A 15,643-nucleotide genomic window follows, 5' to 3' on the forward strand; every position below is an offset into this window, starting at 1 on the left:
CACAGCCCGGCCTCTGGGCGGACACCACTTCCAGTGAGAACCTCAGGCTCTCCAAGTGGAATGCCCAGTGCGAGGGTGTGGACAAGGAGCCTGAGGGCCAGAGTGATACGTGATCTTGCTCGCGAACGCAAGCCCCAGCACATAGCAGCAATGCAGGAAGTGTCTGGAGAATGTCCTTGGAGCCAGAGGGAGAGGAGCACCCCCCGGAGGGGTGACCAGGAAAAGGCAGAAAGGCTGTGAATCTTGGGACTCAGAACATCCGCATCCATACCTGCCTGCCCTTTGTAGCTGACCTCTGATCTTCCAGGCATCCCACGCCTACATGCACACATGCATCTTTGTCCGTCCAGGATGCGGGAATCCCAACACGGTCCCCACTCTCTCGGTCGCCCACAGTGACCTCCCAGATTCAGGATGGCCTTGGCTGCCTCCTCCACTCGCTCAGCCATTTCTCCACCCTGCCGGGCCTGGTGGCTGCTCCCCATTGTGGCCATTTCATTCTCAGCACAGGGTGTGGAACCTTCCCCTTCATGGTCACCATCTCATTTCATGGGACCTCAGCTGTGGCCCTGAGGCCAGCCCATATGAGTAGCTTGGGAAAGAGCATTCTTTATTAACCACTTTCAGTCTTCCTGAAACCAAAGGGGTACAAAATCCTATGCCCTCTTGGTATGTCAGCCCCCCCACCCCCACCACTCCTGCCCCAATCACGTTCCCCACCTGAGTGTCGGGATCACCCAGGGTGTGGCCAGAGAGGAGCAGCAAGTCCAGGGTGCTGGATGGCTGCCTCCAGGTGTGAGCCAGCGCACGCAGGCATCCCCCAGCCCTTCCGCAACCACACATCCAAAGCCTGTTCCCCACCAACTTACCCCGATGGCCCTCCCATTCCAACAGGCAGCTGAGCCTGGCCCGACCCTTCCTGAAGCAACACTGGGTCACTATACTCGAACGTTTACTGTGACAGTGGTTCATGAGGGGGCCCCTGACCCAGCCCAGCGAAAGGGACAGGGGCCTGCGGTGAGTTTGGTAAGATGTGGCCAGAAGGGCTCCCTCGGGGCTATTTAGTCCTGATTAACCATGCTGGCATCAGATCATGGCAGTCGCTTTATTTTAATTGGTGTTTGCAACCTTCTAGCCAACTTGGCAAAGCCAAGCCAGGCGAGTCCCCGGGATTTCCTGGGACACACCCTGCAGGAACCTGCTCATCACTCACTCACAGGGCGGCAGCGCCCATCGTTGAGGCAGTCCCACAGAGGAAGCAGCCTTGCAAAGTAAAAGTGGAGTTGTTTGCTCCTTTCTCAGGAGGTTCACTGATTTAGAGCCAAGTCTCCCTGCTTGGGTTTCTGGGTATAGTGTATTTGCATTTTTTCTCAGCTATTTCACATTGTGCTTGCTGTCTCCACAGTAGGAATAGCATCAGCCCTTGCCTTTCCAACCCTTCCTACAACCGCAGGGAAGGGCTTTCCAGGCAATTCCTAAAGCACATGGCGGCTCACCACCTAGGGCAGACCCTGGAACCCCTACTCTGAGCCCTCCCCAGTAGACACTTCTAGGCTGATGCCCAAAGCTGGGAGCCAGGGCCCAGGGAGCGCAGGAGACATATTTGAAGCCTTGCAGCCAGGATGAGAGGCAAGCTGACCCCTGAGAAGCCCATGACTCACCATGCCTGAGCCAGCTCAGGGCAACATCCTCTTTATATTGGCAGCATGAATCTGGGTTCTCCCGGCCCTGGGCACACATGTCTGCACACAGGACAGGAGGCAATATGCACAAAGCTCACCAGGTACTAGTATCTTGGCTTGCCAACATACAAAAGCCATGTCTTTAATTTGGTTGGGTTCAACTCCTCAGTGAAAGGGCCAGCCCTAGAGTTTGCATTTTCATATTTCCTAACCCTGTGACCTTCTCCTTGCTGTCCCTTCAAGTGTGGGCACGTCACCCCATACCTTTTTGTGTCGCTTCCAAGTCATGGTTCACCCTCACACCTGCAGGGGGGGCTTAAGACTTGGGAACTCTGAAGTTCCCAGCAGACATGGTTTTCCCTAGCTGCTGTATCCAGAATTTGCTCTAAATCCAAAGCCCAGATGCCAGGGGAAGTGACAGGTTCCTTATTCTTGCAGGAGGTTCTGGATTGGTAGTTGGTACAGAGACAGATATGTCTGTCAAGTGCGTGGGGGCTTTCAGGGAGCAGCAGAAGGGCAGGACAGGAATCAGAAGAATTCTGTGAGCGGTGAGACAGGAGCAGAGGGCAGAGAGTGTGACAATCCCCAGAGCCTGCTTCTCCCACAGCACTGGGGCGAAAAGGCCAGAAGGTGTCAGGCACAGTTTCTGTTGTGACTGTTGTCATCGTTGTTCAGGAGCCTTTGCTTTTAGTTTTCTCTTCTCTTCTTTTTTTTTTTTTCATTCCCTTTTTGCATTCCTCCAGTGGGGTGGGTGTTCCCTCCGTCCTTGGCTTGCACCCCTGCTTTCACATCCTTTCTCCACCCCACCCCCACCTGCATCACAAACTCAGGTGATTGAAGGTCAGAACAAAAGTGGACACAGCCACTTTCAGCCATGACCTTCACCCCTTCTGGTTGAGCCCCAACCATCCAGCAGTAGTTGGGTCACCCTGCAGAGCCTGACACAAGCATCCTTTTCCTTCGGCTCAGTGTGCCTGGGGTGGTCCTGTCAGTTTGGACTGCCACCCACCGTTCCCACTAGTGGAGTTTATGGTTCCGGCGAGGGCAGGCCAGGGCTTACATGCGGGGGCCGGGGGCGGGCAGCAAATCCAAGCAGAGAAGGAAGCTTACATTAAGTGCAGATGGTCACAAGCCTCCGAAGAGAAGAAAGCAAAGCAAGAGAAATGTTAGGATAGAGCACTATTTTAGGTGAAGGTTGTCTGAGACAGCCTCTCAGAGGCTGGATGTGTGAACTGAGTTCTAAATAAGGAGAAAAGGCCAGCATGGGATGCTCTGGCAGGAGAATGGTCAGGGCAGGGGAAAGGGCAGGCGTAATGACCTCGGGGGGGCAGGGGGCGCTCAGGCTGGCTGGAGTTAAGTGGGTACAGAGCCGCTGGCCTGGGAAAGCCATTGTGGCAGACATATGCCAAGCCCCACCCGCTGAACCCCTGCTGGGTGCAGGTGCCATGCTAGGTGCTGGGGGTATCAGTGACCCAGGCAGACAGACTCCTCCCCTCAGGGGCCTTATGGTCCAGAGAGAGGAGACGGAGATGAGGACTACGGGATGTGTGGAGTGCTGAAAGTGAGCCATGTCAGGGAGAAAATGAAGCAGAAGAGCTCCAGAGGTGCTGAAGGACATGGGTTGGGTTGTGATTCTAAATAAGGAAGGAGGTGAGGGGGAGCCAGGAGGCTCACTGTGGGAGAGGCTTCCCGACCATGGGAACCCCCAGTGCAAAGGCCCTGAGGCAGGAGTGTGCGTGGCACGCTCGGGGAAGAGCCAGGAGGCCTAGGCTAAAGAGAGCAAAGGGGGAAGAGGAACAGAATGGCCTGAAGCAGGTCCTGTCAGGACTTGGGGTTTTCCTTTGAGACACAGCTGTTGAAGGGTTTCAACCAGTGGAGGGTGTAGCATGCTCTGGCTTCTGTTCAAAGGCATTGCTCAGGCTGCCATGCAGCGCACAGACTATGGAGGCTAGGGGCAGCAGCAGGAAAGCCAAGGAGGAGGCGTGGGAGGAGGAAAGTGAAATGGAAGAGGCAAGTGGGTTTCCGAGGCCGAAGACAGAGACGTGGGAGTGGTGAGCAGAGAACTGGCATTGGCAGGTAGGAGCACTTAGGACATTCATGGATGTAGATAAAAAGGAGAAAAGGCCCAAATACAAGCCCTGGGGTCCCCGGACGCAAGAGGATAGGGAGAGGAAGGAGGCGGACCTGGAGCCCCAAGTCCAGCCAGAAAGTAGGGGTATGGTTTGGGGAGCACTGAGTGCCCCGTGAGGGGGTCCCCAGGAAGTAGAGGCAGAAGAGAACAGAGTGAATTAAAACGGAAGCCGTGAGTACCAACAACATTCTCCTGGCTGTTGCCTGCAGCTAGAGGGGACTTTGGCACCCAGAGAGTCTCTTTCAGGATGGGACAACTGAGTAACGTAGACAAGGGAGAGGAAGATGGGTGCGGAGGCCGCAGGGGTGGGGCACCCAGGCAGTAAAGGAGGAAGTGGGGGATGGCCGCACATCGGGCCTCAGTCAGGGTGAGACAGGAAGCTACAGGACGGCCTCCCAGCCCCAACGCAACCTGAGCCTCTTTGGTCTTCCCAGATGCCTCAGCCACAACCGTAGGGGTCATCTTTACTGGAGAGTGCTTCTCATGTCTCTTTTACTTTTAAATTATGCTGCTTGAATGTTTGGAGTCCCCCCCAAGAAGGTGGGGGAGGGCAGGGCCTGACTCAGTAGTCAGAGATAAGGGGCCTCAAGGAGGTCTGCCACACAGGTAGGAACCTGGAAAAGACAGGCGGACCAAGCAGGTAGAATCTCCGCCTTCAGTGGTTGTGGATCCTGAGGGGCCTCCAGGGACCCAGCATACGTGGCAGAAGCAGTGGAGGTGAGAAAGGTGTCACCGTGAAGAGGTTGGGAGCTAGGGGGCCACAGGACACACTGATGTTTGGCACTGGGTCAGGGGTTCAGATGCCTCTGAAGTTCGGCTGGAGCCCTGCACTGGGACAGGAAGACTAGGTGAGGGCCAGGGTTGGCGGGGGCAAGGCTGAGGGTACTCCTCAGCCTTCTTCAATGTCCCATTAGCCATCGGAGGAGAGGTGAAGGAGCAGCAGGTACATAGACCTAGCATGCCGGAAAGGGGTGGGCCGTGGCTACAGCCACAGGTAGAGGTGGTACAGAGAGTATATTTGACATCATAGCGATCTGTGGGCTGTAGGCGGCATTGACAGACAGCCTTGAGGGTGGTGAGGTCCCTTGGGAGTGGTAGAGATGAAGGGGTTGCCCTGAGGACCCCACCCTGGGGGGTCTGGGACCGTCCCAGGCCAGGAGAGGAGCCTGAGGAGGCAGTAAGGGCCGTGTGCTGGGGGAGGGTGCTCGTTCCACTCAGTCTTGGTCATGCGTCTGCTGGGACACACTAAACTCCACTGTGGGGACGTCCCTCGGATCCCATGTACGAGCTTGGCCCCCAAGGGCGAGTATCTCTTAGAAATGTTTGCCGCTTCTCACTGAGCCGGTGTCTCAGGACTTGACTGTGCCCTTCAGTGCTGAGTGGCCTGAAAGCACCCCATCATTAGACAAATGCCACCCACTTTGTTAATAGCCCAAGATTTGAATGCAGCGGAATGGAACCTGCAGGTCAGCTGTAAGAGACTCTCAGGATGGTACAAACCCAACTGAAAGCCCCAACGAGCAGAATGTTTGAGCAGCCAGCCCCGGCACCCCCTGTTGGTGATTAAGCACCCGCTCTGTGCCATGTTCTGGCAATAGGCAGCAAACAGGCAGACACCATCCCTGCCCCAAAGCCAGTGACAGGACAGACATTAAAGTGAGTCTGATTACACCCACGAGGTGTACCGCGAAGGAACCTTCCAGACTGGGATGGCAGAAGCTGGGAAGGGAGGGTTCACTGCCCTTTTTGGGCAAAGACTTTGGAGTTTAACCAGGTGCAGGGAGACCAGAGGGTTTGAGCAGAGACCTGGCCTGGTCACGTGACCCAGGTCCAACTGAGGGGACCAGCTCAGCAAGGGGAAAGGGTGTAACCGGAGTCACCAGATCATGGCTGGCAAAACTACCACAAAAGGCTCCTAGAGTCAAGGGCAGCAGCTTACAGCTTGCTCTCCTTTCTGTGACTTCAGGAATGTGGCCAACAGCTGGAATAGGTATTCTACCACCCCCATGTAGCCACAGCTGATGTTCTGGTGGCTCCCCCATAATTCTGGCACCAGAAAAGGCACAAACAATGAAGCCATATCTGCCATAGCTGCAAAAAGTACATTCTGCTTCTTTTTATTAAAAATATCAAACGATTCTCAATGTCTGTGTTAGCCTTATCACCAAAGCTAATCTGGGGGAATTAAGGAACTAAGTGCAAATAGTTGGCCATCTGCAATCTGGAAGATGTAGCTTCACCAAATTCAGAGAAAATCCTAACTGAATTTAATATACGGAGGTAGAAATTTTCAATTTTATGGAGCTCTTTGGCTCACTATTTTGCATTTCAAAGAGTGTGAGGTTTGCCTGGTTTAAACTAATTTAGGAGCGCTGTGCTTGACAGAGCAATGCCTAGGGACCAGATGCTGGAGGGTTTAAAGGGACTCATTGTCAACAGCGTGATTCATGGTCTAAATGAGGGGGCAGCAAAAGTCTGCAAAAAAGGGCTTTGCAGACCCAGTCTCTGTCCCAACTATACAACTCTGCCCTTGGATCTCAAAGACAGCCATAGGCCATGCATGAATGAAGGGCATGGCCGCGCACCAATAAAACTTTATTTACAAAACCAGGCTGAGGGCCAGAATTACCCCTTGGGCCACAGTTTGCCAACACCGTCTCTAAACCAAGAAAACCAAATCCTAGAACCTTGGATCTAGAATGATTTTGGAACTCATGTTGTGTTCAGCCACTCACAAAGGGAGGGGCTGGCTTCCCCATCTCAGCCAGCTAGCTTGAGTGGGGCCCAGCAGAAGCCTTCCTATTGAGTCTGGCTTCTAGAAGCCAGAGGGAGCTCAGGCCGGCGGCCAGAAAGTGAGCAAAGAGAAGCAGCAACTCTGTCACTTGTAAGCCCAGTGAGACTTGAGCATACACGTAAGTGAAGGTGGAGCACCAGTGAAGGGAGGGGTCAGAGAGACCCCGAGGCTAATTCTGGGAGCAAGGTATTGCAGGAGGGGCAGGGGTCAGGGAGCCACCATGGCTGGGCAACAGGACATTGTGGGAAGCTCTTCCCTGTGGGGAGTTACGCTAACCTGAGGTCTGCAGATGCTAGTGAGATGGCCAGGGAACAAGGTGTAGAAAAGCCTGAGTGGAGGGACTGAAAGGCGTTGTCTTGGAGAGTGAAGAAGAGGAGGCACAGCATGAGAAAGGCTGGAGGGACAGGTAGCCCCAGACTGCGAAGAGCCTCTGGTGATAGGAGATGTGTGGAGAGAAGGGAAATGATGATCCAATCGGATGCACCCAGATGGGGGCTGGGAGGCTGTAAAGAGACATAAGGAGTCACCGCAGTGCCATGCGTGGTCAGGATCATGGCAGCTGCAGGGCAGGGCTAGTGGGTGCAGGTCAAAAGTGGGTCCATTTTCAGTTATGGATGCCTCCAGGTGGGGGACCGAAAAGCTCTCAAGCCTGGAGCTCTGAGGAAGGGCCTGGGCCACGGTCCCTGGCTATAGCCCGAGGAGTCCCAGAGCCATGTCCAGGGCTAGGAGGTGGACCTGGCAGTATGGTCAGAGAGGAAGAGGGCCAGGGCCATGCCAGGACTCTGGGGCACCCTGCGACAGAGGAAGGAGCAGCGGAGGAGATGGGGCCAGAGTAGCCAGGAAGGTAGGAGGGGGGCCAGGAATGGGCAGTGCCAGGGAAGCCAGGAGAAGTTTCCAGAAAGAGGGGCGGTTGTCTGTATTGAGCGCCCCTGAGAGATCAAATAAGATGGAGACGCATCTTATGTGATCTGCTGGACTCAGCAGGGAGACTGATGGCCAGATGGGTCTGGGCATGATGGGTGCTGGCTGTGGCCAGGAGAGCTGGGCAGGCAGAGAGGAGGTCCCTAGAGAATGCGGGGAGGGAGACCCGCTCAAGAAAGTTTGCCAAGGCATCCATAGGATAGGGACTTTCTCTTACCAGAAAGTAGAAGAACTTCCTGGTAAGAGAAAGTCAAGGGCCCACTCTCCAGCATTCTCCCTTTTCAGATCATCTTTCTGTTCTACCAGATTGGAATTCAGATTTGGCAGAGACCCCAGGGACCACCTAAGCCAGTCCTCCCGCCCCCCGCCCCGTCAGGGAAAGGGGAGGTAGCAGCCAAGAACCCAGTGCTTCTGTCACTCTTGAGTTCCAGAATATCTGCCTAGATCAACCTAGAGAAAGCCACTGCCACTTGTCCTGCATGTGGATCAGTTGACAAGACTGAGACCCAAACGGAAAATCCTTACCACAGCCAGGCAGAGCCACCCCAACTGCTCCATTCTCAAGGATGAACATTTGTCACACAGTGAACCCCCTGCCATTGATGTGGGTGGAACTCGCCAGCACCAGTCTGCCATTGATTGTCTCCTTGCTTTCTTCTTTCCTTCCTTCCTTCCTCGCTCCCTTCCTCCCTCCCTCCCTCCGCGCCCCCACCTCGGGCCCCTGTCCGTCCACCTCCCGCTCCAGATCCGAGTGGTGAAAGCATTCCGTAGCTCGCTCTATGAAGGCCTGGAGAAACCGGAATCCAAGACTTCCATCCATAACTTCATGGCAACGCCCGAATTTCTGATCAATGACTACACCCACAACATCCCGCTCATAGATGATACGGACGTGGACGAGAACGAGGAGCGCCTGCGGGCCCCCCCACCCCCATCCCCCAACCAGAACAACAACGCCATAGACAGCGGCATCTACCTGACCACGCATGGCACTAAGTCAGCTACCTCGTCAGTGTTTTCTTCCAGACCCGGGAGTCCGCTCCACAGCGTGGAGACGTCCCTCTAAGCATAACTGCTCTCAGCACGCGCACCCCTGCACACACAGGCACCCAGGTGGGACGCACAGGCCTGCAAGGAGGGCACAGCCAAGGCGGCTGAAGACGTTGCTCACACGGCACTCGCAAGAAGCCAATCCACTCAAGGCTTCTTACCTAGGACCAAGGAAATGGAGGAGGAGGAGGAGGAGGAGGAGGAGGAGGAAGGAAAAACTAGAGAACAAGAAGAGCTGTGTTCCCCCTTTTTTTCTATCAAAGCTTTTTTTTAATGAACACTACAAATGCCACCAGATGTTTGTCATTTGGGCTGTGCAGTGGGGTAGGCAGTTGGTTTTGGCTCATTGGGAACTTCGTTGCACCCACTGGAGAGCAATTGGATCAACAGGTCCTATACAAAAGGAAAACAGGCCAAGCGCTGCTTCACAGGGTTGGGAAGGATGCCCCTAACCAGACAGCCCACCAGAGGGAGCCGCCTGCAAACATACCTGAACCGCCAAGCACCCCATCCCCAGGACACATGTGCAGTCTGTGTGTGTGTGCGTGTGCGTATAGACATATACGTACATATATGACCAGATGCATATTTAAAGAATAAGGACCTATTTATTGGCATGATATTTCCATTCCTCTTATCAGGTGTTTTTATTTTGAAATTTCATTATTTATTGTGGCAGGGTTTTGTTGTTGTTGTTTTTTTTTCAGGGAACTAGACTGCAAGAATATCTTTTTGATTGCTTGCCCCATCCAGGACTCCCCTGCTTCTCCCCTCTGTTCTCCCTCCTCCTGGCACCATTCCTGGCAATGTCGCCACTGAGAGTCCCAGTAGAAGGTCGGGGGAGCGAAGGACGAGGTTAAAGTGGAAACAGTTACAATTGGAACATTTGCACTTTGAGACCCCTGCGTATAGGGGGAGGGGGGAACCATTTCGATGGAATTTTTATTTGAAAGGAAAATACCAAAGTATCAATGTAAACGATCCCTTCCAGGAGGTAGAAGGGGAGTTTTGCTTTCAGTTTCCTTTTGTTTCAACTCCAAGTGCTGAATCCTGGCTGGTGGGCTTTCTTTGTTTTCAATTCAACCTCAAGAGCATGAAGCTCTGCCCCCTGCCACCTCTGACCCCATGGGGCGACCCAGAATGGGGCGGGGAGTGACAAGAGTCAGAAAGAGCGTGGAGGATGAGGTACCATCAGTACCCGAGGGAGGCTGACCCGGCTGCGATGTAGACCCCAGCCCTCTCGGCACCTCCAACTGGACTCCCACCCTTTGCTTTGGCAAATGCCAACAAGTTGTTGCTGAGGTGCCCCTAAAGCGACTGGAAAAGGTTCTCAGTCACAACCTGCCAAAGCACTCCTCTGACCCCAGTCTTCTCATTCAAAGACAACTATGACCCATGACAACATGGATCTGTGTCTGCAGCCACCTACAGTGACATCGAGGAAACAGATGCTGAAGCAAAGCCCCTGGGAGCCATGGCACCTCGCAGCTGTTGCTCTAATCACACCTGTGGCTCTTTGTCATGAGTCTGAAAGGCTGCGGAGGTCAGCTCCACCACATCAGCTGAGTGCCTGGTCTGCAGGTGAGGAGAGCCGGCCCTGGGCTCTCCAGATAGTTCCCTCGGGAGCCTGTCTTTGCATTGTGGGCACCCAGTGTGCCAAGCCTCAGTTTCCCACAAATGCACCTTAGCCAGGAAGGGAAATGCAAAAAAAAAAAAAAAAAGCAGTTCTTTTACCATCTGAATTCATCTGTCTCACATTTTTCGGGGAGGCAGTGGGGTCTGACCATGGCTCCTCCCATGTGCCTGTTGCTTGGGCCTGGGGCTGAGCCACTGGGGGTCAGCTGAGAACTGAGGGACATGGGGTCAGAATGGAAAGTGCGGGAGCAGATGGGCACACTCAGCAGCTGAGCAGCTGGACTGGTGGCAAGGCTGGTCCGCCCATCACACCCCCCATCCGGCACCCACTGGCAGGGTCTTGTCTTACCTCCACATGCGTCTGTGAGCATCCACGCTGGCGGCCAAAACATGCCGGGACTCCACCATTAACATGAATGCCATGTTACCCCTGAGCAGGAGTAGTCAAATCTCGGGCAAAGGAATTTCAGTTAGAAAAGAAAATCCCACTTAAAATGCCAGCTACAGATAACTTAAAGCCATCCCTTTTTTCCAAAGGGCACACTGAGAATGTTACCCATTTGTAAATTGTTCCCTATGTCCTTGTTTAAACAACCACAACAAAAAGGGCAACTCAATTTGTTGAGGGTCTGTGTGTTCTTAAACAAGAAATAAAATTGGAAATGTTTAAATTGAGGAAGATAAGCTTCATAATGCTACACTCATGGGCTTCTTTTCACTCTGTTGTAGACACGTTGATAGAACACATGGTCCATATATATTTAAAAAAAAAACCCTCGCTGCTGCTGTACAAAGTTGCCTACTGTACATGTCAATTGTTTAGTCCCTAGGTTGCCTTTCCGTGGAGTGTGTGGTTCAGAAAAGGGGGGCCGTGACCTCAGATCGTTGCTCCGGTTTCTGTAGTCTTCAGGCCGAGGGACCTGTCTCTTCAGGGAGCCCCTCTCTATAAAACATTATATTATATGGAATGGCTTGGTCAACTGTGTTCAGTTATTAAATGTTTTACATTTTTATCTGCCTGTTATAAAGATGAACAAAAAATATCTTAATGAGGAAGACCACAGATGCATAATAATTTCAAGTCTGTCGTTGAATTTCCTAATTAAAGAATAGACCAAAATTTCTGTGTATAAAAAAATGAAAGGCTCCTACAATCCTGGTCTGGGTAACGTGTGTGATTTATTATTTGGTGAATTCTCATCTGGAACAAAAGGAAGGTGTCTTCGTCTGCTTCACCGAGCTAGGCCAAGCCCTGGGAGGAGTGGAGTTCCCCTGAGCATAGCTTCCTGTCTGCCTTTCTGATCCTTATGGAAGGGACTCGCCCGTCCCGTGGGATCAAAGGCACTCCTGGCAGAGGTTTGCAGGGTGGTCCTCTAACTGTCTGGACCTGGAAGGGCCTGGCCTGAATGTCCCCCCGGCATGTCCTCAGAGGAGGGTGTGGGCCGGGGACCAGAGATAATCGCGACGATTCAATGCCAGCAAACCAACTCAAATGGCAGAACCTGACACACAGGTAGACTGCCTCTTCTTTTTATTGTGGTAAAATATACACAGCATAAAAGTTACCATCTTAACCATTTTAACCGGTCCAGCAGCATTAAGCACATTCACATTGCTGTGTGACATCCCCACCATCCATCCCCGGAACTTTTTCATCTTCCCAAACTGAAATCTGTCCCCATTAGACACTAACTCCCCATCCCCCGGTCCCTGGCACCAACCATCCTACTTTCTGATGAGTTTGACTCCTCCGGAAAACTCCCAGAATGGAATCATATTTGTCCTTCTTTGACTGGCTTATTTCACTCAGCATAACGTCCTCAAGGTTCGTCCATGCGGAAAAAGGTGGAGACAGAATTGCCTACCTTTTTAAGACCGAATGACATCCTATAGCAGGGGTAGACAGCGTTTGTTAAGCCATTCATCCATCAGTGGACCTGTGGGTTGCGTCCAGCTTTTGGCCACTGTGAGCGCTGCTGCTGTGAACACACATGTAGAAATATCTGTTTGAGTCTCTGCGTTCAGCCGGTTTGGGTACATACCCAGAGTTGGAATTGAGGGATCATACGGTAACACTATGCTTACATTTTTGAGGGACTGTCAAACTGTTTACCACAGCACCTGCACCTTTTATATCCAGACACCCTCCCCCACCCCCCGCCCACCCCCACCAAGCAGTGCCCAAGGCTTACAATCAGAGACTTCTTCTTTAACCCAAAGCCATGGGAAGAAAACCCATTATTTTACTCATTCGCTTGCACCATGGGTCATTCTCCCATTCATTCCTTCAGTTACCAGGTGTCTTTGAACACCCGTGCGAGGGGACATCTGCGGTCTGTGGCCCGCCCCCTCTGCTTCACCAACAGAGCCACAGATTCAGCTCTGGCCCGACACTTGCAAGTGACTACCGCAGTGATGGCTCCTAGACCATCCGCATCTCATTTCCTCATATTTCTGTTTCTCCACTCTGCGCATTGCCCTTTTAGACTTGGCAGTGCCAGAGGATGCATTTTCCAGGGAGGGTGCCAAGAAAGGAGAAAAACGGCTTCTCAGTTCCCTCCCAACCAACAGAACCTATGCTTTTTAAAAAGACAAATAGCTAAAAACAGCACTTACTTCTTCATCGATGTGCAAGTCCACCTCAAACCATAAAGCTATGTAAGTCTAGATTAGGCTAAATGCCATATCAAGATAGCACCTTATGGAGCGATGTTGTGCTCCCCCAGAATGGTTTCATTTGTGTTTGTGGATTCCCTTTCCCACTGATTCACAGTGTCAAATGTGACATGGGGAAAACCTGGTACTTAGCCAAATGACTTGGGGCAAGGAAACACTACAAAAACTCATCCCTCCACAAAGCCAACACCATCTTCGTCACCCCCTGGGTCACTGCCCCCTGGGAGCAAGGGTACACATGGTACTCTAGGGAAGGCCCGTGTAGGAGTTTCCTGGTACTGCTGTAACGAAGATCCACAAACTGGGGGGCTTCCAACAAAAAACATTAATCCTGTCACAGTTCTGGAAGCCAGAGGTCTGAAATCAAGAAGTAAATAGGGCCATGCTTCCTCCAAGGCCCTAGGGGAGAGACCTTCCTTGTTTCTTCCAGCTTCTGCTCATGGTCGGCAATCCTTGGCCTTCCTTGGCTCATGGCCGTATCACTTGTCCTTGAGTCTGTTGTCACATGGTCTTCTCCCTCCATGCACATCTTTTCTCTTCTTCTAAGGAGGCCAGTCCTGTTGCATTAGGGTCCCCCACTCCTGAAGGATCTCTTATCACCTTGACAACATCTGCAAAGACACTGTTTCCAAATAAGGTCCCGTTTTCAGGAGGTTAGGATGTGAACACCTCTTCTGGGGGACACCATTCACTCCATCACAGCTGAAAAGGAAGAGATGGGCCAAGTCCCTCATAGGACCTAGTTTGCCCTCGTCCTTCTACCAGGTTGACATGCTGAGTGAGGCTCAGCCATCTATCACTTTACAGTGATTAAGATGTGCTCTAGCCCTGGCTGGTGTGCCTCCATGGATTGAGCACCGGCCTGTGAACCAAAAGGTCGCCGGCTCGATTTCCAGTCAGGGCACATGCCTGGGTTGCAGGCCAGGTCCCCAGTAGGAGGCGTGAGAGAGGCAACCAATCAATGTTTCTCTCACACATCATGTTTCTCTCCCTTTCTCACTCTTTTCCCCCTCTCTCTAAAATTAATTAAAATCTTTTTTAAAAGACTCTTTAAAGCTCTTTAAAAAAAAAAAACATGCTCTAGACAAAAAAGCTGCTGGAAGCTTCAGGTTCCAGGAAACCTTCTAGATCTCTCATTGCTGACCTCTATGAACCTAATATAAAGGAGATGGGAGGTTGTATATCCTCCATCCCCATTATTATTTTTTTTTTTACAAAAGCCTCAGTAATAGGAAGCTGAAATGAACAACAACAAAAAAAAGCCACTTTGTACCACTGACTTTAATTTATATCCTATGGCTGAGTGTCCTTACAAAGCAGGGCTGGCATGTCACATATCCCCAGACCGTGTCACATACATCCCAATACCTTCCCGTCATCTCTCTTCCAATGACAACACACACTGAAGGTGCAACTCCCAGCCCCAGCCACATCAGGAAAATACAGAGTGGTGAACACTGAGATGACAGGCCCAGAGGCCAGTACTCAAAGCCAGCAAGTCCCCAGGACAGTGTGACAGGTACACGTGCAGGTCAAGGGACTTTGTTTTTGGTTTTTCCTTCTTCCTTTTGCTTTCTCCTCCCTCTTTTTTTTTTCCAAGGGATTTTAAAATAGCAATCACAGTCTGAGATGGTTGCGTCCAACCTGCTCAATTTATAAAGTGGGAAACTGAGTCCCATATAGAGAAAGCCATTTGCTGATGCTCGGTCATCAGAAAAGGAAATCTAGACCCACAAAATCTGCAGAGACTGCATTAGCCCCTGCCACCCAGAGCTTTCCAGGCCGTGCTTTCCTGGTTCAGTACGGTAGCTGTCAGTGGGGAGCAGGGATGCTCACCGAATCCTTAGCGAGCTTTACTCAGCCATCCCCCCTTGGTCCTGATCTGGCGCGGGGCAGGGTGCGGCAAGGGGACAAACTGGAACAGGCACAGTTGGAGGGCCCTCCCATGCAGAGCAGTGGGTTCTGCCTTCTGAGAGTTGAGAACGTGGCCTCCCATCAAGTGCATGGGGCAAGTGCCTCGTTGGAGGCTAACCCTAAGGACAGCCAAAGAAATGGAAGCTTCTCTAGGAGCTTGTGACCCTGTCAGGGCAGAGACAATGAGAGAATTCAAAAGCGAAACACCCATCTCTTAGTTCCATTCAAATCAATGGTAAACGCTGGCTGGGGGCGGTGACCTGTCAGCACAACACAGGCAAGGCCTAGGGGGCCAGAGGGTCAGGGGCGCCCGCGCCCAGTTTTCGGGGAAGAAGGGCATGACGGAGGGAAGGTGCTTTTTAAACAGCAGAAGGCGGAAAGGACTGGCAAGAGCACCGAAGCTGTCCTCAGAGGCCTGCCGGGCTGGGCCCCAAGCCCTGGGTCCTGAACCTGGGCGCCGCTGACCCTGTCCTCAAAGCGCTCCCAGTGAAGCTGGGTGTACAGATATGAGAAGGACACAGTGGAAAAGGGGACATTTACGTGGAGCCCTCACCCTGAAGGGAAATAGCACAGTCACTTTGTAAACTCGAGCAGGCGCTCGACTTATCATGAGCGTGACCCCTCCTTGTGCCCCCAACCAGGGACGAGTGCTCCGAAGCACCCTCAGGGCCTCCAGGTGTTCCGGCCACCCCCCACAGCCGTGGGCGCCACAGGGCGTGGCAGCCAGTGTTCACAGCCCACACTCCCCTGGTAACCACCTCCCAAATCAAAGGAAGTACTTGGGACAGGCCCCCAGACGCTAAGCTATCATGTGTTGACAGGCCGGCCCCACCAGCGTGC

General features: G+C 52.6%; 1 protein-coding gene across 4 annotated transcripts in view; it reads left to right on the forward strand.

Moving 5' to 3' along the window:
- Positions 1–11,296, forward strand: part of ATP2B3 (ATPase plasma membrane Ca2+ transporting 3) — a 50,945-nt gene extending 39,649 nt beyond the window's left edge. For 3 of the 4 annotated variants that reach the window (XM_054578139.1, XM_054578136.1, XM_054578137.1), the window contains one exon: positions 8,274–11,296. In XM_054578139.1, the coding sequence (XP_054434114.1) occupies positions 8,274–8,594 (321 nt within the window). In that variant the 3' untranslated portion in view covers positions 8,595–11,296. The remainder of the gene's footprint in view (positions 1–8,273) is intronic. The other variant, XM_054578138.1, reaches the window with a different exon arrangement.
- Positions 11,297–15,643: the final 4,347 nt, after the last annotated feature.

Source organism: Pteronotus mesoamericanus, unplaced genomic scaffold (assembly GCF_021234165.1).
Source record: "Pteronotus mesoamericanus isolate MK-2021 breed Mesoamerican mustached bat unplaced genomic scaffold, CSHL_Meso_final contig_493, whole genome shotgun sequence".
Classification (NCBI taxonomy): Eukaryota; Metazoa; Chordata; class Mammalia; order Chiroptera; family Mormoopidae; genus Pteronotus; species Pteronotus mesoamericanus.